The 23,999-nt window shown below is 47.3% G+C and overlaps 1 protein-coding gene across 3 annotated transcripts in view; it reads left to right on the top strand.

Annotated features, from left to right (window-relative positions):
• LOC134992811 (zinc finger protein 485-like) overlaps positions 1 to 23,999 on the top strand; it is a 113,243-nt gene that overhangs the window by 75,550 nt on the left and 13,694 nt on the right. For all 3 annotated transcript variants that reach the window (XM_063950811.1, XM_063950812.1, XM_063950813.1), the window contains one exon: positions 4,111 to 5,357. In XM_063950811.1, coding sequence (XP_063806881.1) covers positions 4,111 to 5,357 — 1,247 coding nt within the window. The remainder of the gene's footprint in view (positions 1 to 4,110; positions 5,358 to 23,999) is intronic.

Consider the following 23,999-nt stretch of genomic DNA (forward strand, 5'->3'; position numbering starts at 1 on the left):
CGCCCTGGTGACACCATGGGTGTTTCAGTCGGTCTATGTGTTTCCTCCTCTTCCCCTCATCACAAGAATTTTGAGGATCATAAGACGAAAAAGAGTACAGACAATACTCATTGTTCCAGATTGGCCTCGATGGCCTGGTACTCAGATCTTCAGGAAATGCTCACAGAAGATCCGTGGCCTTTTCCTCTCAGGGAGGACCTGTTGCAGCAGGGGCCCTGCGTGTTCCAAGACTTACCGCAGTTACGTTTGACAGCATGGCGGTTGAACACCAAATCCTAGCTAGGAAAGATATTCCGGAGGAAGTAATCCCTTCTCTGATAAAAGCTAGGAAGGAGGTGACGGCGAAACATTATCACCGTATCTGGAGGAAATATGTATCTTAGTGTGAAGCCAAGAATGCTCCTACGGAAGATTTTCACCTGGGCCGGTTTCTCCACTTTCTACAGACAGGAGTGGATATGGGCCTAAAGTTAGGTTCCATTAAGGTGCAGCTTTCGGCCTTATCTATACTCTTTCAGAAGGAGTTGGCTTCTCTCCCAGAAGTCCAGACTTTTGTAAAGGGAGTGCTGCACATCCAACCTCCTTTTGTGCCCCCAGTGGCACCGTGGGACCTTAACGTGGTGTTACGGTTCCTTAAATCACACTGGTTTGAACCTCTTCAAACGGTGAAATTTAAATTTCTAACTTGGAAAGTGGTCATGTTGTTGGCCTTGGCGTCTGCAAGACGGGTGTCCGAATTGGCGGCTTTGTCTCACAAGAGCCCCTATCTGATTTTCCATGTGGATAGAGCAGAGTTGAGAACTCGCCCTCAATTTCTGCCTAAGGTGGTTTCGTCATTTCATATGAACTAACCTATTGTGCTGCCTGTGGCTACGGGGGACTTGGAGGATTCCAAGTCTCTTGATGTAGTCAGGGCCTTAAAAATGTGTGTAGCCAGGACGGCTCGAGTTCGGAAAACAGAGGAACTGTTTGTCCTGTATGCAGCCAACAAAGTTGGCGCTCCTGCTTCTAAGCAGACTATTGCTCGCTGGATCTGTAACACGATTCAGCAGGCTCATTCTACGGCTGGATTGCCGTTACCTAATTCTGTAAAGGCCCATTCCACTAGGAAGGTGGGCTCTTCTTGGGCGGCTGCCCGAGGCGTCTCGGCTTTACAGCTTTGTCGAGCGGCTACTTGGTCGGGTTCAAACAATTTTGCAAAATTCTACAAGTTTGATACCCTGGCTGATGAGGACCTCCTGTTTGCTCAATCGGTGCTGCAGAGTCATCCGCACTCTCCCGCCCGGTCTGGAGCTTTGGTATAATCCCCATGGTCCTTACGGAGTCCCCAGCATCCTCTAGGACGTAAGAGAAAATAAGATTTTAAACCTACCGGTAAATCTTTTTCTCCTAGTCCAAAGAGAATGCTGGGCGCCCGTCCCAGTGCGGACTAATTTTTTTCTGCAAGGCTTGTATATAGTTGTTGCTTACATAAGGGTTATGTTACAGTTTAGATCAGTCTTTGGCTGATGCTGTTTTGTTCATACTGTTAACTGGTTCGTATATTCCATGTTGTACGGTGTGGATGGTGTGGGCTGGTATGTATCTTGCCCTTAGATTAACAAAAATCCTTTTCTCGTACTGTCCATCTCCTCTGGGCACAGTTCTTTAAGGAGGGGCATAGAGGAAGGAGCCAGTGCACACCCATCTAAAGTCTTTAGAGTGCCCATGTCTCCTGCGGAGCCCGTCTATACCCCTTGGTCCTTACGGAGTCCCCAGCATCCTCTACGGACTAGGAGAAAAAGATTTACCGGTAGGTTTAAAATCTTATTTTTCTCGTAGTCCATAAGGGATATTGGGCGCCCGCCTCTGTGCGGTGACTTTCTGCAGGTTCTCTGTTATGTGTTACTTGTTCAGCTGTTGCTGTTTGTGTTGCCAGCCGTTGCTGGCCCGGTTATGTTTTGGTGTGCTGGTGTGTAAATCTCACTACACTTGTTATGTTCCTTCTCTCAAGTATGTCATTCTCCTTCGGGCACTGTTTTACCTATAACTGCCTGTAGGAGGAGGCATAGAGGGGAGGAGCCAGCATACTCAGTGGAAGAAATGTAAAGTGTACTGGCTCCTTTGGACCCGTCTATACCCATCGTACTAATCTGTCCCAAATATCCCTTATGCACTACGAGAAAAAGATTTACTGTATTTAAAATCCTATTTTAGCCCCTTTTGGATTGTTCAGACAATGATTGCTGGTTATCTCATACACAATACCAAGTGCAGGGGACATAAGTGTGGTGACGCCCTGCACTCAGTCACATATAGAGATCAGTAATACTGGCGTCTGTGCTGGGGCCGGAGTCAGATGAGAGACTGTGCTAGAGGCCCCTTCCCTCTCATCTGCTCCTATGTATGAGTGCAGGGGACGTAAGTGTGGTGACGCCCTGCACTCAGTCACATATAGAGATCAGTAATACAGGCGTCTGTGCTGGGTCTGGAGTCAGATGGGAGACTGTGCTAGAGGCTCCTTCCCTCTCATCTCCTCCTATGTGTGAGTGCAGGGGACATAAGTGTGGTGACGCCCTGCACTCAGTCACATATAGAGATCAGTAATACAGGCGTCTGTGCTGGGTCTGGAGTAAGATGGGAGACTGTGCTAGAGGCTCCTTCCCTCTCATCTCCTCCTATGTATGAGTGCAGGGGACATAAGTGTGGTGACGCCCTGCACTCAGTCACATATAGAGATCAGTAATACTGGCGTCTGTGCTGGGGCTGGAGTCAGATGGGAGACTGTGCTAGAGGCTCCTTCCCTCTCATCTCCTCCTATGTATGAGTGCAGGGGACATAAGTGTGGTGACGCCCTGCACTCAGTCACATATAGAGATCAGTAATACAGGCGTGTGTGCTGGGGCCGGAGTCAGATGGGAGACTGTGCTAGAGGCTCCTTCCCTCTCATCTCCTCCTATGTATGAGTGCAGGGGACATAAGTGTGGTGACGCCCTGCACTCAGTCACATATAGAGATCAGTAATACTGGCGTCTGTGCTGGGGCTGGAGTCAGATGGGAGACTGTGCTAGAGGCTCCTTCCCTCTCATCTCCTCCTATGTATGAGTGCAGGGGACATAAGTGTGGTGACGCCCTGCACTCAGTCACATATAGAGATCAGTAATACAGGCGTGTGTGCTGGGGCCGGAGTCAGATGGGAGACTGTGCTAGAGGCTCCTTCCCTCTCATCTCCTCCTATGTATGAGTGCAGGGGACATAAGTGTGGTGACGCCCTGCACTCAGTCACATATAGAGATCAGTAATACTGGCGTCTGTGCTGGGGCTGGAGTCAGATGGGAGACTGTGCTAGAGGCTCCTTCCCTCTCATCTCCTCCTATGTATGAGTGCAGGGGACATAAGTGTGGTGACGCCCTGCACTCAGTCACATATAGAGATCAGTAATACAGGCGATTGTGCTGGGTCTGGAGTCAGATGGGAGACTGTGCTAGAGGCTCCTTCCCTCTCATCTGCTCCTATGTATGAGTGCAGGGGACATAAGTGTGGTGACGCCCTGCACTCAGTCACATATAGAGATCAGTAATACAGACGATTGTGCTGGGTCTGGAGTCAGATGGGAGACTGTGCTAGAGGCAGGAGCTCTGGTTCCCACCTCCCAGTGTATATAACCCCTGTGTATGTACGGTGCGTAAGCTGCAGCCTTATGGCGTTATTACCTGAGAAGATCCACGTGTCACCCTCCGGTTACACTATCCTGCCGGTGGTAACAGGAGGCCTCCAGGCTGTGTCTACAGTGATTGTACCTGAGCACCTCTAGATCATGTACAATAATATGTTATGTGTGTAAATACTAATTACAATTCACCTCAAGGCTTCTGGTTTTAGTATTTAATAGGTTTAAAACCGGAAATGAAAAACACTTTTTGTTTGACAAAGTCATGTACTAGTTATGCAGCTAATTTCTATTTAATTGGTTAACAGTGAAAATATTAATACTGTAACAATGTAATATTATATATGGGAAAGGAGCCTGTACTACTACCTTTATCAGAAGGAGTGCTGTATCAGTGGATTGTATAAAAGGGACGTTTCTTGTCTATATTACTATCGACATAATGGTCTTGTCTTTTGCAGGTGACTGGGAGGTAAGTGGCAGCCGTGATACAGAGACTGCCTGGACTCGTGAGGTCCTTATAGATCGGCAGGGTAAAGAACGACAGAACAAACGTGGGGACCAGAGAGGCTCCAGAAACTGCGCGGCGGGACGACGGGTGGTCAGTAGACGATCTTTACGGCTGGAAAAGAGAAGCCCCATACTCTGGACAGATGAGGGAACTGCAAGGAAAACAGATTCCCCCAACATGGCCACCCATAGCACAGAGGAGCCTACCCACATTCTGTCCAACCACAACACAGAAAAGACTGCCCCCATTCTTCTCAGCCATAGCCCGGATAAGACCACCCCCATTCTTCCCAGCCATAGCACGCATAAGACCACCCCCATTCTTCCCAGCCATAGCCCTGATAAGACCACCCCTATTCTTCCCAGCCATAGCCCGGATAAGACCATGCCCATTCTTCCCAGCCATAGCACGGATAAAACCACCTCCATTCTTCCCAGCCATAGCACGGATAAGACCACGCCCATTCTGTATCACCATGACTCAGGGCACAATTCCAGCCATTACCAGCCTCCCATTGCTGGCAAAGAGAGGTCACTTGGTAGAGATAGATCCGCTATGCAGGCGACCAACCAGTATCTCCGTGCTATAAATCTGAAGAAACCTTTTAAGGAAGAATGTGATGTCCAGGAGAACTCTGACTTATCGGAAGACAAGGAGAAGCTGCACACCTGCACTCAGTGTGGGGAGAGCTGGAACCGTCTCATTGACTTCTTAACCCATCAAATGGGCAATTGCCAAGATCGGCCCTACCAGTGCAGCATGTGTGCTAAGACCTTTGTGAAGAAGCAGCACCTCAGCGCTCACCGGAGGACCCACACGGAGGACAAACCGTACAAGTGTAACCAGTGCGGGAGAAGTTTCCGTCAGAGTTCTACCCTCACCACCCATCTGTGGAGTCACGCCGGACACAAACCTTTCCACTGTACCTGCTGCACCAAGCGTTTCAGCCGCAAGACGGACCTGGTGGCCCACATGAGACGCCACACCGGGGAGCGACCTTACGAGTGTCCCTACTGCTGGGACAGGTTCATACGCAAGAAGTCTCTCCAGAGGCATCTCCAGAAACACTCAGGAGAGAGCTTGCAGGCAGGATGGCAGCAGAACTACCCCAGGTGGAAGCAGAGTGACAACTTTTTGGACGTTGAGTATCCCACTGAGAAACTGCCAAATGTTCCACCCTCCGAAACCACAAGTGAAGTACGCATTGTTTTATGTTCTATATAGTGCATGGTGTGTTACTATGTACAGGTGCGGCACATGGCAGGGGGTGTTATTATGTATAAGTGCAGCACAAGGCGGGGTGTTATTATGTATAGGTGCAGCACAAGGCACAGGGTGTTACTATGTACGGGGTGCAGCACATGACAGGGGGTGTTATTATGTACAGGTGCAGCACATGGCAGGGAGTGTTATTATGTACAGGTGCAGCACATGACATGGGGTGTTACTACATATGGGTGCGGTACATGGCAGGTGGTGTTATTATGTAAGAGTGCGGCACATGGCAGGTGGTGTTATTATGTACAGGTGCAGCACATGGCAGGTGGTGTTATTATGTAAGACTGCGGCACATGGCAGGTGGTGTTATTATGTAAGAGTGTGGCACATGGCAGGTGGTGTTATTATGTGCAGGTGCAGCACATGGCAGGTGGTGTTATTATGTAAGAGTGCGGCACATGGCAGGTAGTGTTATTATGTAAGAGTGCAGCACATGGCAGGTGGTGTTATTATGTACAGGTGTGACACATGGCCGGTGGTGTTATTATGTAAGAGTGCGGCACATGGCAGGTGGTGTTATTATGTAAGAGTGCGGCACATGGCAGGTGGTGTTATTATGTGCAGGTGCAGCACATGGCAGGTGGTGTTATTATGTAAGAGTGCGGCACATGGCAGGTAGTGTTATTATGTAAGAGTGCGGCACATGGCAGGTGGTGTTATTATGTACAGGTGTGACACATGGCCGGTGGTGTTATTATGTAAGAGTGCGGCACATGGCAGGTGGTGTTATTATGTACGGGTGCAGCACATGACATGGGGTGTTACTACCTACAAGTGCGGCACATGGCAGGTGGTGTTATTATGTAAGAGTGCGGCACATGGCAGGTGGTGTTACTATGTACAGGTGCGGCACATGGCAGGTGGTGTTACTATGTACAGGTGCGGCACATGGCAGGTGGTGTTACTATGTACAGGTGCGGCACATGGCAGGTGGTGTTACTATGTACAGGTGCGGCACATGGCAGGTGGTGTTACTATGTAAGAGTGCGGCACATGACATGGGGTGTTATTATGTACATGTGCGGCACATGGCAGGGGGTGTTATTATGTACAGGTGAGGCACATGACATGGGGTGTTACTACATACGGGTGCGGCACATGGCAGGTGGTGTTATTATGTAAGAGTACGAAAGAAAATACTGGCGCCTTATTATTATTATTATGTAAGAGTGCGGCACATGTGATAATGCTGATTATCTTTACAGGAATGAAAGCTATACCTTAAACACACCTTAAATACACTTTAAACCTTTAGCCGCTGCGGCCGCTATACTTAATACACACACTACGTACTTTCTACGCTATTAGCGTACAGAGTCTCGTACGATGTACGGACTCTGCAAACAAACGCCGCGCTGACGGTACAATGTACCCACAGCGCATACACACCCAATGAATACGCTTTAAACCTTATACAGCAATGCGATGCGTTACTAATACACTCTTAAACCTTAGCAGGAAAAGGAAGACACAACACTGATTTGTACTTAAACCACTGGGTTCCGACACCAGAGCGTAATATTGCTGAAAGGGGGTTTACAATACAAATCATACACTACAATACAAGACAATATAACAGAATAATGGCTACAGTCAATATACATATACGTGATTGGAATCGCTTGCGCTACCCGGCCCGGTCCTCGGTCATCTGATAAATAACTTTGTGAGTCTTCTGCCAGACCAGGCTGCAGCAGGCTTTATTTATACAATTCTTCCAAAAGCAATACAATGGATACTGTAATCCCTTTGTCCATTGGACACAGGAATGCACTTTTACAGTACAGGAGAGGTCATAGGTCGATTTGAAAAGGTAGGCGATGTCTTTCCCAACTGCTCTTGTGGGTGGTCTCCTCTGGATTCCCGCCGCATACATAATATACAGTAAATACAGTTTATATCTATTTTCTGCTTCTGCACATAACTATCCGCAGGAACATGCGATCTTCCGCAGACCAACACCGGAATGTTACCCTTAAAATACCCTACAGCTGGATACCAAACACCACCTTATAACCTTAGTCTGTCCCCTCTTATCCTGCAAAGGTGAATTCCTTTGTTCTGTAACCATTTAAACAGCTATTACTTTCTGATGTGGTGCAAGGAGACTATGTGTACATTGTGCGCTATTTGGATTAAATATGTAATGTGTTTTGATTGCTCTCCATGTGTACACAAACTCCGCCGTAAATACCCATACCACGCGCCGATGCGCAGGACCGCGGGAGCGACCATATGCAAAGTGCGGATATGTGCACGCACGGCAGAACAAGTGCACGCGCAGTGGGCATGTGTGTGCAGTTTGTACGTGATGTGTGTTCTGCAATATTTTTCGACTTTGACAGTCCACCCTTTGGCAGTCACCAATAACTGCCACTATCTAATTACTAAACAGAAATATATCAATACAATATCTACAGACGATTGGATGGTTGGAGGAGAGTTGTAGATAGGAAAGGTATGACCTAGTGGGATAGTAAAAAGCATGTATGTATGAATCCATGTCTGAGGGGCATGTATCATCGTGCCGTATATGTTCTAAATAAGCTTCGAGGTATTGCGAAGTATACATTAAATCCTTCTTATCCCGTATTAAGGGTCTGTAAGTGGGCCAACAAACACTACCGAGCTTTTTTCGGCTTCTTGTTCCAACAAATGGGGTGCACATTTAGTTGATGATACATGGAGGGGGAACATATGTGAGTGCTAGTATATGTGGATATCACCTGTCGGCTATGTGTGTCATTAACTGAAGGTTGTAGAGATGAAGATAAGACACATATCTAAAATACATTCACATAACATTTTCATAAACATTCTTGGGTAGGGCTGATGTCTTTTCCGGATGGGTGTATCTGGACAGAGGGGGAGACAAAGGAAAAAATAAGAATTTACTTACCGATAATTCTATTTCTCGTAGTCTGTAGTGGATGCTGGGAACTCCGTAAGGACCATGGGGACAGCGGCTCCGCAGGAGACTGGGCACAAAAGTAAAGCTTTAGGACTACCTGGTGTGCACTGGCTCCTCCCCCTATGACCCTCCTCCAAGCCTCAGTTAGGATACTGTGCCCGGACGAGCGTACACAATAAGGAAGGATTTTGAATCCCGGGTAAGACTCATACCAGCCACACCAATCACACCGTACAACCTGTGATCTGAACCCAGTTAACAGCATGATAACAGAGGAGCCTCTGAAAAGATGGCTCACAACAATAATAACCCGATTTTTGTAACAATAACTATGTACAAGTATTGCAGACAATCCGCACTTGGGATGGGCGCCCAGCATCCACTACGGACTACGAGAAATAGAATTATCGGTAAGTAAATTCTTATTTTCTCTGACGTCCTAGTGGATGCTGGGAACTCCGTAAGGACCATGGGGATTATACCAAAGCTCCCAAACGGGCGGGAGAGTGCGGATGACTCTGCAGCACCGAATGAGAGAACTCCAGGTCCTCCTCAGCCAGGGTATCAAATTTGTAGAATTTTGCAAACGTGTTTGCCCCTGACCAAGTAGCTGCTCGGCAAAGTTGTAAAGCCGAGACCCCTCGGGCAGCCGCCCAAGATGAGCCCACCTTCCTTGTGGAATGGGCTTTTACAGATTTTGGCTGTGGCAGGCCTGCCACAGAATGTGCAAGCTGAATTGTACTACAAATCCAACGAGCAATAGTCTGCTTAGAAGCAGGAGCACCCAGCTTGTTGGGTGCATACAGGATAAACAGCGAGTCAGATTTTCTGACTCCAGCCGTCCTGGAAACATATATTTTCAGGGCCCTGACTACGTCCAGCAACTTGGAGTCCTCCAAGTCCCTAGTAGCCGCAGGTACCACAATAGGCTGGTTCAAGTGAAACGCTGAAACCACCTTCGGGAGAAATTGAGGACGAGTCCTCAATTCTGCCCTGTCCGTATGAAAAATTAGGTAAGGGCTTTTATAGGATAAAGCCGCCAATTCTGAGACACGCCTGGCTGAAGCCAGGGCCAACAGCATTACCACTTTCCATGTGAGATATTTTAAGTCCACAGTGGTGAGTGGTTCAAACCAATGTGATTTTAGGAACCCCAAAACTACATTGAGATCCCAAGGTGCCACTGGAGGCACAAAAGGAGGCTGTATATGCAGTACCCCTTTGACAAACGTCTGAACTTCAGGAACTGAAGCCAGTTCTTTCTGGAAGAAAATCGACAGGGCCGAAATTTGAACTTTAATGGACCCTAATTTTAGGCCCATAGACAGTCCTGTTTGCAGAAAATGCAGGAAACGACCCAGTTTAAATTCCTCTGTAGGGGCCTTCCTGGCCTCGCACCACGCAACATATTTACGCCAAATACGGTGATAATGCTGTACGGTTACATCCTTCCTGGCTTTGATCAGGGTAGGGATGACTTCATCCGGAATGCCTTTTTCCTTCAGGATCCGGCGTTCAACCGCCATGCCGTCAAACGCAGCCGCGGTAAGTCTTGGAACAGACAGGGTCCCTGCTGGAGCAGGTCCTTTCTTAGAGGTAGAGGCCACGGGTCCTCTGTGAGCATCTCTTGAAGTTCCGGGTACCAAGTCCTTCTTGGCCAATCCGGAGCCACAAGTATAGTCCTTACTCCTCTCCTTCTTATGATTCTCAGTACCTTGGGTATGAGAGGCAGAGGAGGGAACACATACACTGACTGGTACACCCACGGCGTTACCAGAGCGTCCACAGCTATTGCCTGAGGGTCCCTTGACCTGGCGCAATACCTGTCTAGTTTTTTGTTGAGGCGGGACGCCATCATATCCACCTTTGGTTTTTCCCAACGGTTCACAATCATGTGGAAGACTTCTGGATGAAGTCCCCACTCTCCCGGGTGGAGGTCGTGTCTGCTGAGGAAGTCTGCTTCCCAGTTGTCCACTCCCGGAATGAACACTGCTGACAGTGCTATCACATGATTTTCCGCCCAGCGAAGAATCTTTGCAACTTCTGTCATTGCCCTCCTGCTTCTTGTGCCGCCCTGTCTGTTTACGTGGGCGACTGCCGTGATGTTGTCTGACTGGATCAGCACCGGCTGACCTTGAAGCAGAGGTCTTGCTAGGCTTAGAGCATTGTAGATGGCCCTTAGCTCCAGGATATTTATGTGAAGTGATGTCTCCAGGCTTGACCACAAGCCCTGGAAATTCCTTCCCTGTGTGACTGCTCCCCAGCCTCTCAGGCTGGCATCCGTGGTCACCAGGACCCAGTCCTGAATGCCGAATCTGCGGCCCTCTAGAAGATGAGCACTCTGCAACCACCACAGGAGAGACACCCTTGTCCTTGGTGACAAGATTATCTGCCGATGCATCTGAAGATGCGACCCGGACCATTTGTCTAGCAGATCCCACTGGAAGGTTCTTGCGTGGAATCTGCCGAATGGGATTGCTTCGTAAGAAGCCCCCATCTTTTCCAGGACCCTTGTGCATTGATGCACTGAGACTTGGCCTGGTTTTAGGAGATTTCTGACTAGTTCGGATAACTCCCTGGCTTTCTCCTCCGGGAGAAACACCTTTTTCTGGACTGTGTCCAGGATCATCCCTAGGAATAGAAGTCGTGTCGTCGGGATCAGCTGCGATTTTGGAATATTGAGAATCCAACCGTGCTGGCGCAGCACTATCTGAGATAGTGCTACTCCGACTTCCAACTGTTCCATGGATCTTGCCCTTATCAGGAGATCGTCCAAGTAAGGGATAACTAAAACTCCCTTCCTTCGAAGGAGTATCATCATTTCGGCCATTACCTTGGTAAAGACCCGGGGTGCCGTGGACAATCCAAACGGCAGCGTCTGAAACTGATAGTGACAGTTCTGTACCACAAACCTGAGGTACCCTTGGTGAGAAGGGTAAATTGGGACATGTAGGTAAGCATCTTTGATGTCCAGAGATACCATATAGTCCCCTTCTTCCAGGTTTGCAATCACTGCTCTGAGTGACTCCATCTTGAATTTGAACCTTTGTATGTAAGTGTTCAAGGATTTTAGGTTTAAAATTGGTCTCACCGAGCCGTCCGGCTTCGGTACCACAAATAGTGTGGAATAGTACCCCTTTCCCTGTTGTAGGAGGGGTACCTTGATTATCACCTGCTGGGAATATAGCTTGTGAATGGCTTCCAATACTGCCTCCCTGTCTGAGGGAGACGTCGGTAAAGCAGACTTTAGAAAACGGCGAGGGGGAGACGTCTCGAATTCCAATTTGTACCCCTGAGATACCACCTGAAGGATCCAGGGGTCCACTTGCGAGTGGGCCCACTGCGCACTGAACTTCTTGAGACGGGCCCCCACCGTGCCTGAGTCCGCTTGTAAAGCCCCAGCGTCATGCTGAGGACTTTGCGGAGGCGGGAGAGGGCTTTTGTTCCTGGGAACTGGCTGTTTGTTGCAGCCTTTTTCCTCTCCCTCTGCCACGGGGCAGAAATGAGGCGCCTTTTGCCGCTTGCCCTTATGGGGCCGAAAGGACTGCGCCTGATAATACGGCGTCTTCTTAGGTTGAGAAGCTACCTGGGGTAAAAATGTGGATTTTCCAGCAGTTGCCGTGGCTACCAGGTCTGATAGACCTACCCCAAATAACTCCTCCCCCTTATAAGGCAATACTTCCATGCGCCTTTTAGAATCCGCATCACCTGACCACTGCCGCGTCCATAAACCTCTTCTTGCAGAAATGGACAGCGCGCTAACTCTTGATGCCAGGCGGCAAATATCCCTCTGTGCATCACGCATATATAGAAATGCATCCTTCAAATGCTCTATAGTCAGTAATATACTGTCCCTATCTAGGGTATCAATATTTTCAGTCAGGGAATCCGACCACGCCAGGCCCGCACTGCACATCCAGGCTGAGGCGATTGCTGGTCGCAGTATAACACCCGTGTGAGTGTATATACATTTTAGGATATTTTCCAGCTTTCTATCGGCAGGTTCCTTTAGGGCGGCCGTATCAGGAGAGGGTAGTGCTACCTGTTTAGACAAGCGTGTGAGCGCTTTATCCACCCTAGGGGGTGTTTCCCAACGTGCCCTATCCTCTGGCGGGAAAGGGTACGATGCCAATAACCTTTTAGGAATTATCAGTTTTTTATCGGGGGAAACCCACGCCTCATCACACACTTCATTTAATTCCTCGGATACAGGAAAAACTACAGGCAGTTTTTTCTCACCAAACATAATACCCTTTTTAGTGGTACTTGTATTATCAGAGATATGCAATACATTTTTCATTGCTTCAATCATGTAACGTGTGGCCCTAGTGGAAGTCACGTTTGTCTCCTCATCATCGACACTGGAGTCAGTATCCGTGTCTGTGTCTGCCATTTGAGGTAACGGGCGTTTTAAAGCCCCTGATGGCGTTTGAGACCCCTGGACAGGCACAAGCTGAGTAGCCGGCTGTCTCATGTCGTCAACTGTCTGTCGTAAAGAGCTGACACTGTCACGCAATTCCTTCCATAAGCTCATCCACTCAGGTGTCGACTCCCTAGGGGGTGACAACTCTATAATAGGCAATTGCTCCGCCTCCATCTCATTTTCCTCCTCAAACATGTCGACACAATCGTACCGACACACCGCACACACACAGGGAATGCTCTGATAGAGGACAGGACCCCACTAGCCCTTTGGGGAGACAGAGGGAGAGTATGCCAGCACACACCAGAGCGCTATATATAGACAGGAATACCACTATAAAATGTGCTTTTCCCTTTATAGCTGCTGTTAGTATTAAACTGCGCCAATTAGTGCCCCCCCTCTCTTTTTTACCCTTTTCTGTAGTGCAGGACTGCAGGGGAGAGTCAGGGAGACGTCCTTCCAGCGGAGCTGTGATGGAAAATGGCGCCCGTGTGCTGAGGAGATAGGCTCCGCCCCCTTCTCGGCGGCCTTTTCTCCCGCTTTTTGGTGAGTTCTGGCAGGGGTTAAAATACATCCATATAGCCCTGGGGGTTATATGTGGTGTATTTATGCCAGCCAAGGTGTTTTTATTGCTGCTCAGGGCGCCCCCCCCCCCCCTAGCGCCCTGCACCCTCAGTGACCGGAGTGTGAAGTGTGCCTGAGTAACAATGGCGCACAGCTGCAGTGCTGTGCGCTACCTTGTTGAAGACTGATGTCTTCTGCCGCCGATTTTTCCGGACCTCTTCTTGCTTCTGGCTCTGTAAGGGGGCCGGCGGCGCGGCTCTGGGACCGAGCTCCGAGGCTGGGCCTGTGTTCGGTCCCTCTGGAGCTAATGGTGTCCAGTAGCCTAAGAAGCCCAAGCTGGCTGCAAGCAGGCAGGTTTGCTTCTTCTCCCCTTAGTCCCTCGATGCAGTGAGCCTGTTGCCAGCAGGTCTCACTGAAAATAAAAAACCTAAAACTAAACTTTCACTAAGAAGCTCAGGAGAGCCTCCTAGTGTGCACCCTTCTCGGCCGGGCACAAAAATCTAACTGAGGCTTGGAGGAGGGTCATAGGGGGAGGAGCCAGTGCACACCAGGTAGTCCTAAAGCTTTACTTTTGTGCCCAGTCTCCTGCGGAGCCGCTGTCCCCATGGTCCTTACGGAGTTCCCAGCATCCACTAGGACGTCAGAGAAACGGGTGAAAGAAACAGGCCATGGAATTCATTTGCAATCCTTATCATAACACTGTCTCTATGGATGGGTCTTAAATTAAATCTGCTGCTATGACAATGCCCTCGCTCCTTAGACTCATCAATTTTGTGCCGTGCTTGCGCCGCGTTAGAATTCGAACACACCTAAATATCAAGCCAATAATTATGACGACTCCCAGGATACAAAGGAGAAACTTTCCTACACTCATAATAAAATTTTGAGCCCACTCTCCTAAACCTGAGAACCAATTTCGTGGGTTCAACCATGAGACCCAGCCGGTCAGTTCATTACTCACAGCAGTCAGGGTAAGGTTGTTTCTCCTTCGGAACTCCCACTTCAGCTGCAAGATATCGTCCATCTTTTGATCGATAATCTCCGTTGGGTCATCAGTGCTGTTTGTAATATACGTACGGCACTTCACACCATACTGAGTTGCCAAAGTGACACAGTACCCACCCGTCACGGCTGTGATATAATTTAGGACCATCCTGTGCTGGATCAGTTCCGTCTTGTAAGCTTGTAACTCCCTTCCTGTATACCTGAAGGTGTCGTCATACATCTCAGTGATGTTATCTATCAAGTTCGCTAGCGCATGGATATACCTATAATTTATAATTCCTCTGGCAGTACGGGTGATGTCTAATGCGAGAAGGAATTGAATCCCGGTGGATTCGTGGATCAAATCAGAGGCTACGTGCTCTGTCCTCTCTATGAGGTGTCTCTTGACGATGTGTTCATAGTGAGTATGAGTGTAAGGAGCCTGAGCACTGCGGTGAACATCTTTTATCTTATCATGGGTTATGGTCATGACCTCTGGCAACACTCTTCCAATATAACACAATCCCTCTGAGCTCGGGGCAAGCCACTTGTACGCCTTCCTCCCACATATGAAATAGGCATCATCGGGGAGAACATAGGGGACGGAATATGACATTACCATATTACAAACTTTCCAAGTGAAAAACCCAATCCCTAGTTCTCCCATCTGCTCAGTACAAGTATCGGGCTGGATGATATGAGCACAGTACTCTGGTGATACTTCTCCAACCCACATGGTCTTGCTTCCTCGAGTATACCTATACCGAAAATACCTACCACTGTTGGCTATTTGGCGTACAAGTTCAGAGTCTATGGGTATCCTATCAGCCCTGTGCGAAAAGGTCATTGTCTGGTTATTCCACGTCACTTCCCAATTTCCCGGTTTTCGGTAATTGGAAATATTGAAACATAATAAGGATCTATCTACATGATACTGGTGGAGCTTCAAGCTAGGGGGCCTAGAAATATTGAATTTCTTGTCCACCGGTCTCCCACCCCGTAATTCGAGTACCTCATTCATCTATTGCTAAAGGGTACGGTACTAATCCTGACTTGCTCTGACCTTGAGGTACTTGTGAGCACACCCAGCATTCTGTCTGGTTTAAGACCTTACCCACTAGTGAGTGGTAATCACTCAATGGATGACGGTCCATGTCGATATTAAGGCTGGACTGACATCTCTGGATGCACCCATCCTCGACTATGTTCTCACAATTCCTACAAATGCAATTTTCCTCAGACAATAACCCTTCACAGTGCCTCCGAGCTCCCTGACTACCAAAGCGCTTTCTGATACTCGCCTTTGCTCGAGTGATGTGTTGCTCTTGAGATTCTACAAATCCATCCTCGCCATCAGAACCCATTCCAGATCCTTTCTCGACCTCTCTGGGACCCTCACCGAAACAGACTGTCCTGGTCAACAACAGGATTAACAGGAAAACCCGGAACGCAGTCTCTTGGGGTAAGTCCAACTTGTTAAGGGAAGAGAAGGGAAACTAGAAGGGGGAGAAATAGAAGGAGAGAAGTGGGAGATGGAGAAAAAAAAAAAACTGGTGCGACAACCGCCTCTGGTCTTGTTGTTCTCCGCGCTCAGGTACCGTCTCAACAGTCCTGCCTCTCAACCTTCCCGGAACAGACACACCAGTGATACGATGTTCTCTACACTCTGCTCTTTGTCATGGGTTCTCTCCGGGTCAGCGACCTTCTTACAGTGGGACGAGTGGACCCAAGTCTCTCTTTCGGCAACCTTTAATGCTGTCGTGCTGGTTAGCAAGACTTGGTACGGTCCTTCCCACCTGTCAATGAGGCAACCTGAGCGTAGAAAATTTCGAATCATTACATAATCCCCAGGTTCAATGTCATGACAATTACTGTTCGGTAGGTCAGGAATCACCAGCTTTAGATTTCTATTTTGATTCCTCAGCTGCTGGCTCATCCTAACCAAATATTTTACAGTCACTTCGTTATTGCATTTCAAATCATTCTGGGGGTCTATCATTACATGAGGTTGTCGGCCAAAAAGAATCTCAAAGGGTGATAGGTTAAGGGGGGACCTGGGAGTGGTTCAGATGCTGTACAATACTAGTGGCAAAGCTTCTGGCCACAACAATCCAGTCTCAGCCATCACTTTGCTCAGCTTGTTCTTAATAGTGCTGTTTACTCTTTCAACCTTCGCACTCGCCTGTGGGCGGTACGGAGTATGCAGCTTGCTATTAATTCCCATCAGTTTGCACATTACCTGAAAGACTTCACCGGTAAAATGGGTACCCCTATCGCTTTCAGTTATTCTAGGGATACCATATCTACACACAAATTCCTGCACAATTTTCTTTGCAGTGAACGTAGCAGTATTTGTGGCGGCAGGGAACGCTTCTACCCAATTGGAAAATACATCAATACAGACTAACACATATTTTAAATTCCTACAGGGTGGTAACTGTATGAAATCGATTTGTATTACCTGAAAAGGGCCGTCTGTCGGAGGGATATGGGATGGCTCTGTTGGTATTGACTTTCCAATATTCTTCCTCAAGCAAGTAAAACATGTAACATAGTAACATAGTATCTGAGGTTGAAAAAAGACAATTGTCCATCGAGTTCAACCTATTTGTGGTGTCCTATGCATGATGATTTGACTAAAATTTCTGACTGATGCTGCTGTCAGCCGTTGCATTTTATCCCTATTTATAGTAACTATAATGCATGACTATGCACCATACCCCTGGATATCCTTATCCAATAGGAATTTATCTAACCCATTCTTAAAGGTGTTGACAGATTCCGCCATTACAACTCCCTCGGGCAGGGAATTCCAAACACGTATTGTCCTTACCGTGAAAAAGCCTTTACGCCGTATTGTGCGGAATCTCCTTTCCTCTAACCTGAGCGAGTGTCCACGAGTCCTCTGTGTTGATCTAACCAAAAACAGGTCCCGCACAAGCTCTGTGTATTGTCCCCTTATATATTTGTAGATGTTGATCATATCCCCTCTTAGTCTCCGCTTTTCCAATGTAAACATGCCTAGTCTTTCAAGCCTTTCCTTGTATTCCATCGTCTCCATGCCCTTAATTAGTTTGGTCGTCCTCCTCTGTACCTTTTCAAGCTCCAGGATATCCTTTTTGTAGTACGGTGCCCAGAACTGTACACAGTATTCAAGGTGTGGCCTCACTAGTGATTTATATAACGGGAGTATAATACTCTCGTCCCTAGCATCAATACCCCGTTTTATGCATGCTAATATCTTATTAGCCTTCTTTGCTGCAGTCCTACTTTGGGTACTACTGCTTAGCTTGCTATCTATGAGGACACCTAAGTCCTTTTCCAGTACAGAATCCCCTAATTTTACCCCATTTAGTAGGTAGGTGTAATTTTTGTTCTTGTTACCACAGTGCATTACCTTACACTTGTCTGTGTTGAAGCGCATTCTCCATTTGGCTGCCCATGCTTCTAATTTAACTAAGTCGTTCTGAAGAGACTCGGCATCCTCCTCTGTATTTATAGCCTTACACAATTTGGTATCATCTGCAAAAATTGACACCATGCTCTCTAGACCTTCTGTTAGGTCGTTAATGAAAATATTGAACAATAGCGGTCCTAATACTGAGCCTTGTGGCACACCACTTAGCACTTCAGTCCAAGTTGAAAAAGATCCATTAACCACAACGCGCTGCTTCCTATTATCTAACCAGTTTTTGACCCAAGTGCATATTGTGCTTCCTAGTCCTGATTCTTGTAGCTTGTATATAAGTCTCATGTGTGGTACAGTATCGAACGCTTTGGCAAAGTCTAAAAATATTACATCCACGTCTTTACCCTGATCTAGGTTTGCGCTTACTGTTTCATAAAAGCCAAGTAAGTTGGTTTGACAGGATCTGTCCTTCATAAACCCATGTTGATTCCTTTTAATGACCTTATTGGTTTCAAGGAACTTCTGAATACTATCTCTTAGAATACCTTCCAATACTTTCCCCACTATAGATGTAAGACTAACTGGTCTATAATTACCTGGTTCAGCTTTACTTCCCTTTTTGAATATAGGCACTACTTCCGCTATACGCCAGTCTTTGGGAACCATACCTGATATAACTGAATCCTCAAAGATCAAAGATAGCGGTTTTGCCAGTTCAGAGTGAAGCTCCATTAGAACCCTTGGATGAATACCATCGGGCCCTGGTGATTTATTAATCTTTAAATGTTTTAATCGGTCACAGACTACTTCCTCGCTTAAATAAGTACCTATCAGTGTGATATTGTCATTATTGAGATTGTGTGTCAGTCCCTGAATTGGGTCCTCTCTAGTGAATACTGTTGAAAAAAACTCATTTAGTGTGTCCGCTATGTCATTATCATTTTTGCTTAAGACTCCCAACTTGTCTTTCAAAGGGCCTATACTCTCCTTTTTTAATCTCTTGCTATTAATGTATTTAAAGAATTTTTTGGGATTCGCTTTGCTTTCCTTTGCTACTAGTTTTTCAGTTTCTACTTTAGCCGCTCTTATTTCCTTTTTGCAATTTTTGTTACATTCCTTATAGTGCTGAAATGACTCTGCTTCCCCGTCAGATTTGTATTTTTTAAATGCTCGCCTTTTCTTGCCCATAAGTTCCTTAATCTTTTTGTTAAGCCACATCGGTTTATGATTTTTATTCCCTTTTTTGCTACTCATAGGAATATATTTGAGTGTATTTTTAGCTAGCAGGAATTTTAGTACCTCCCATTTCTCCGTAGTATTTTTTCCTAAAAACAAACCTTCCCATTCAATATCCCTGAAAAATACCCTCATCTTTTCAAAATTTGCTTTGCTAAAGTTTAAAGTCCTAGTTGAGCCAGTATAGGGCTGTTTGTAGAAACTGATATTGAATGTGACCATATTGTGGTCGCTGTTTCCTATGGGTTCCCCTACTATAATACCCGATACCAAATCCTGATTGTTTGTTAATACCAGGTCTAAGATTGCATTGTACCTAGTTGGTTCCTCAATTAGTTGGACTAGGTAGTTATCATTTAGTGTGTTTAAAAACATACTGCCCCTAGCAGTATCACATGAATCGTTTTTCCAGTTTATCTCTGGATAGTTAAAATCTCCCATCACTACTATGTCTCCTACTCCTGCTGCTTTTTCAATTTGCTTTAGTAACAATTCATCATCAGATGCGTTGATACCAGGCGGCCTATAGCATACACCCAATACTAACTTTTTTGTTCCTTTTTCCCCGCATGCAATTTCTACCCATAATGTCTCAACAGTGTCTACAGTCCCCTCCTGAATATCTTCCCATATATTAGGTTTTAAAAACGGCTTTACGTACAGACACACCCCTCCACCCTTTTTATTTAGTCTGTCTCTCCTAAACAGTGTATAGCCCTCTAGATTGACTGTCCAATCATGAGATTCATCCCACCAAGTTTCAGTAATGCCTATAATATCATACTGTTTGCTTGCTGCAAGTATTTCTAGTTCACCCTTTTTACCAGTAATGCTTCTGGCGTTTACATACATACAACTAAGATAAGTATTTTCCCTTGCGTTAGGGACATCTTTCACCTTATGTGGCAAGGATGACCTGTAATCGTCATTGGTTAGTGCTTTGGTAAAATCCCTTTTAGTACCCATGTTAGTAACCTTACTGCCTGCTCTTACCCTCCCCCCAACTTCTCCCCCCATTTCGTTTACTACCGCCATCCACACTATTCTCACTGCATGACCCGTAGTTTCTAGCTAAACCCTCCCCCCAGGCTCCTAGTTTAAAATCTCCTCCAACCTTCTAACCATCCTTCCCCCCAGCACCGCTGCCCCCTCCTCAGTCAGGTGCAATCCGTCACGACAAAAGAGATGGCGCCTGACTGAGAAGTCCGCCCAGTGTTCCAGGAACACAAACCCCTCTTTCCTGCACCAATCCCTAAACCACACATTTACCTCCCTAATCTCCCTCTGCCTCCCTGGACTAGCGCGTGGCACGGGTAATAATTCCGAGAATATTACCTTAGATGTCCTTGCCTTCAGTTTCTTTCCTAAGTCCATATAGTCTTTCTTAAGGACATCCCACCTTCCGCTAACTTTGTCATTGGTGCCAACGTGCACCAAGACCGCCGGGTCTTTGCCAGCCCCTCCCAACAATCTATCTACCCGGTCCGCGATGTGCCGTACCCGAGCACCCGGGAGACAACAGACTGTACGGCGATCACGGTCCCGGTAGCAGATTGCCCTATCTGCCTTCCTGATGATAGAATCCCCTACCACCACCATTTGACTAGGTACCTCTCTATCTTTTATCCCAACCGCGCCAGAGGGACCGCACCTCTGGATGCTAGAGGGAGCAGTCTCCTCCGGCACCGTCATTTCTTCACTATCATCCTCCGATTCCTCGTCCAATCGGGCAAATTTGTTCGGGTTTGATAGTTCGGAGATGTCGTGCCTCCCCCTCTTTTTCTTCCTTCTAACTGTGACCCAACTGGCTACCTGATCATCATCCTCTTCTACCAGTGACCCCTCCCGCAACTCCTCCACCGTTCTGTCTAAACTACGCTCGAGATTGTGAATCTCCCTCAGTCGCGTAACCGTTTGCTCTAGATCAGTTACCTGGGCTTCCAGGGCAACCGTTCGCACACACCTCGTGCAGATGTAATCACACTGGGCCAGTAGCTCCAGGTGTGCATACATCTTGCATGACATGCACTGAGTGAGGTCCCCAATCACAGCCCCTCCCATATTGTTTGTAAGGTCTAACTCCCTGTTACACTCAAAGAAAAAGCAGCAAAAATAAAAAATAGAAGACAAGCAATATCACTTATACAATAATTAAGCTGGCTTATACTTATCTATCTTTGTGTGGTTCTTGGTCCTTCACTTTTATGCAGCCGTAGTACTCTCTCCTGCGGCACCTATACTCCACTTAGCAGTTGCAGTTGTTCCAGCTCACTGCTCCTCCTTTTCACTCGGCTTCCAGCTCCTTTTTACTGTTTCCAACTCACACTTAGAAATCCCAGCTCTCTCTCTTACCTGCATGAGAAGAGAATCCTGGCGCACACCAGTAGGCTCTCACCAGCTTACACATACCCTCTTTACCCAGATGAGTCAGACCGTGTGCCGCCTCAGCTAAGCTTGGAAGATATGCTCTGGGGGCCACTGGCTTACCGTGTCCACCTGTCCAGAGTCCTGAGGACTGGTCATACCCCTTTGCGGTCTGCCTTTTCCTGTGGAGAACACAAATTTTGCATTTCAATTAATTTTTGTGTGTTGATTGTGTTGAATGTCATCAGTGATGTGATGTTCGTTTGTATGGAGGTGCTGGCTGCTGATTTAGCAGCTTCGTCTGCGCGGCTGTTACCAAGTGAGATTGGGTCTTGGTTGTAAGTGTGTGCTTTGCACTTGATAACAGCCACTCTTGTATCGCTGTTAGAAGCCTTTTTATGTGGGACGCATGCGCTACAGGTGTGCCAGCTGCCGTCATGAAATTTCTGAGGCGCCATAGGGCCCCGAAATCATGCACCACTCCAAAGGCATACCTAGAATCTGTGTATATATTAGCTGACTTACCCTTGGCCAATTCACACGCTCTGGTTAGGGCAACCAGCTCAGCAACTTGTGCTGAGTGCGGTGGGCCCAGGGGTTCAGCTTCTATGATACCTCTGTCATCTACAACTGCGTATCCAGTACACAAGTCTCCCGAGTCCGTCTGTCTGTGGCAACTACCGTCAGTGTAGAAGGTAAAGTCTACGCCTTCCAGTGGGTTGTCACTAATGTCAGGTCTCGCAGTGAAAGTCTGATTCAGGTATTCCATACAATCATGCGTATCAGTATCTGCACTAAATCCTCCTTCACCATCATTCTCATCCTCCACCCTTTGTGCCTGTCCAGGCACACTTGGCAAGTAAGTTGCAGGATTTAGTGCACTGCATCTCTTAATGGTGATGTTTACAGGGGCCATCAGTGATAATTCCCACTTTGTAAACCGAGCAGATGAGACATGTCTGGTTTGGGCGGAGTTCAGTAAGGCTGATACTGCATGAGGTGTATGGATGGTCAGGTTGTGTCCTAACACTACGTCTTCGCTTTTACTTACTAGCAAAGCTATCGCTGCAACACTTCGCAAGCATGTGGGGAGGGACCGTGCTACGGTGTCCAACTGTGCACTGTAGTAAGCTACCGGCCTGCTGGCATCACCATGTCTCTGGGTTAAAACTCCTGCTGCGCACCCAGCACTTTCTGTACCGTATAATTCAAAGGGCTTCCCATAATCTGGCATACCTAATGCAGGTGCCTGTGATAGGCACTGTTTGAGTCTCTCAAAGGCCAGTTCGGACTCATCTGTGTGCAAGATCCGATCTGGTTTGTTCGAGGAGACCATTTCTTGCAAAGGTAAAGCCAGTATGGAGAATCCTGGGATCCAGTTTCGGCAGTACCCACACATTCCAAGGAAAGTGCGGATCTGTTGCTGGGTTTGTGGCAGAGTCATGTCGCGAATCGCCTGTATTCTATCAGCGGTGAGATGTCTAAGTCCTTGAGTCAAGCAATGTCCCAAATATTTTACCCTGGTCTGGCACAGCTGCAACTTATCCTTTGAAACATTGTGTCCCGTATGGGAAAGATGAAACAGAAGCTGTTTCGTGTCTTTCAAGGACGATTCGAGTGAATCAGAACACAGCAATAAGTCATCTACATACTGTATTAATACTGATCCGCTCTCAGGTTGAAAGGATTGTAAACAGTCATGCAAAGCCTGGGAGAAAATACTTGGGCTGTCAATGAAACCTTGGGGGAGACGAGTCCAGGTGTACTTTACTCCCCTGTATGTAAATGCAAAGAGGTATTGGCTGTCAGGGTGCAGGGGGACAGAAAAGAAAGCAGAACAGAGGTCAATGACAGTGAAAAATTTAGCAGTAGGGGTAATTTGCATGAGAATGACAGCTGGATTGGGCACTACGGGGAATTGGCTCTCAACTATCTTGTTTATCCCCCTTAGATCCTGCACTAGCCTGTAACCCCTCCCACCGCTCTTTTTCACAGGGAAGATGGGACTATTGGCAGTGCTGGACGTCCTGACTAGGATGCCCTGTTGTAGCAAGCGCTCTATGACAGGGTACACTCCTAATTCTACCTCTGGCTTCAGAGGATACTGAGGGATTTTTGGAGCTATTCTACCATCTTTTACTTGCACTACTACCGGAGCTACATTCGCCATCAATCCAGTGTCTTGTCCATCTTTGGTCCAAAGGGAACCTGGTATTTGTGAGATCATTTCCTCTACCTTTGCTGGACACTTGTCTACAACAGCAGAATGCGACATTAGCCTTTGAGGGGTGTCTAATATATCTTGTACTTCCTGAACGTGATTCTCAGGTATATCCAAGAAGACACCCTCAGGAGTACAGTATATGACACACCGCATTTTACACAATAGGTCTCTGCCGAGTAGATTAGTCGGAGCCGATGCAGTCAGCAGAAAAGAATGCTTGGTTTGCAAGGGCCCTATCGTAATCTCTGCAGGTCTACTCAAAGGGTAGTGTTGCACTGTTCCTGTTACTCCCATTGCCGCAATTGTTTTACCCGTGGTTTTTATACCTACAGTCGAATTTAACACTGACCTGGCCGCCCCTGTGTCTACGAGAAAAGGTAATGGTACACCAGCTACATCAACCGTGACCTCAGGTTCACTACCAAGGCTAGCAATCAACTTCACTG

This window comes from Pseudophryne corroboree, chromosome 2 (assembly GCF_028390025.1).
Source record: "Pseudophryne corroboree isolate aPseCor3 chromosome 2, aPseCor3.hap2, whole genome shotgun sequence".
NCBI classification, from domain to species: Eukaryota; Metazoa; Chordata; class Amphibia; order Anura; family Myobatrachidae; genus Pseudophryne; species Pseudophryne corroboree.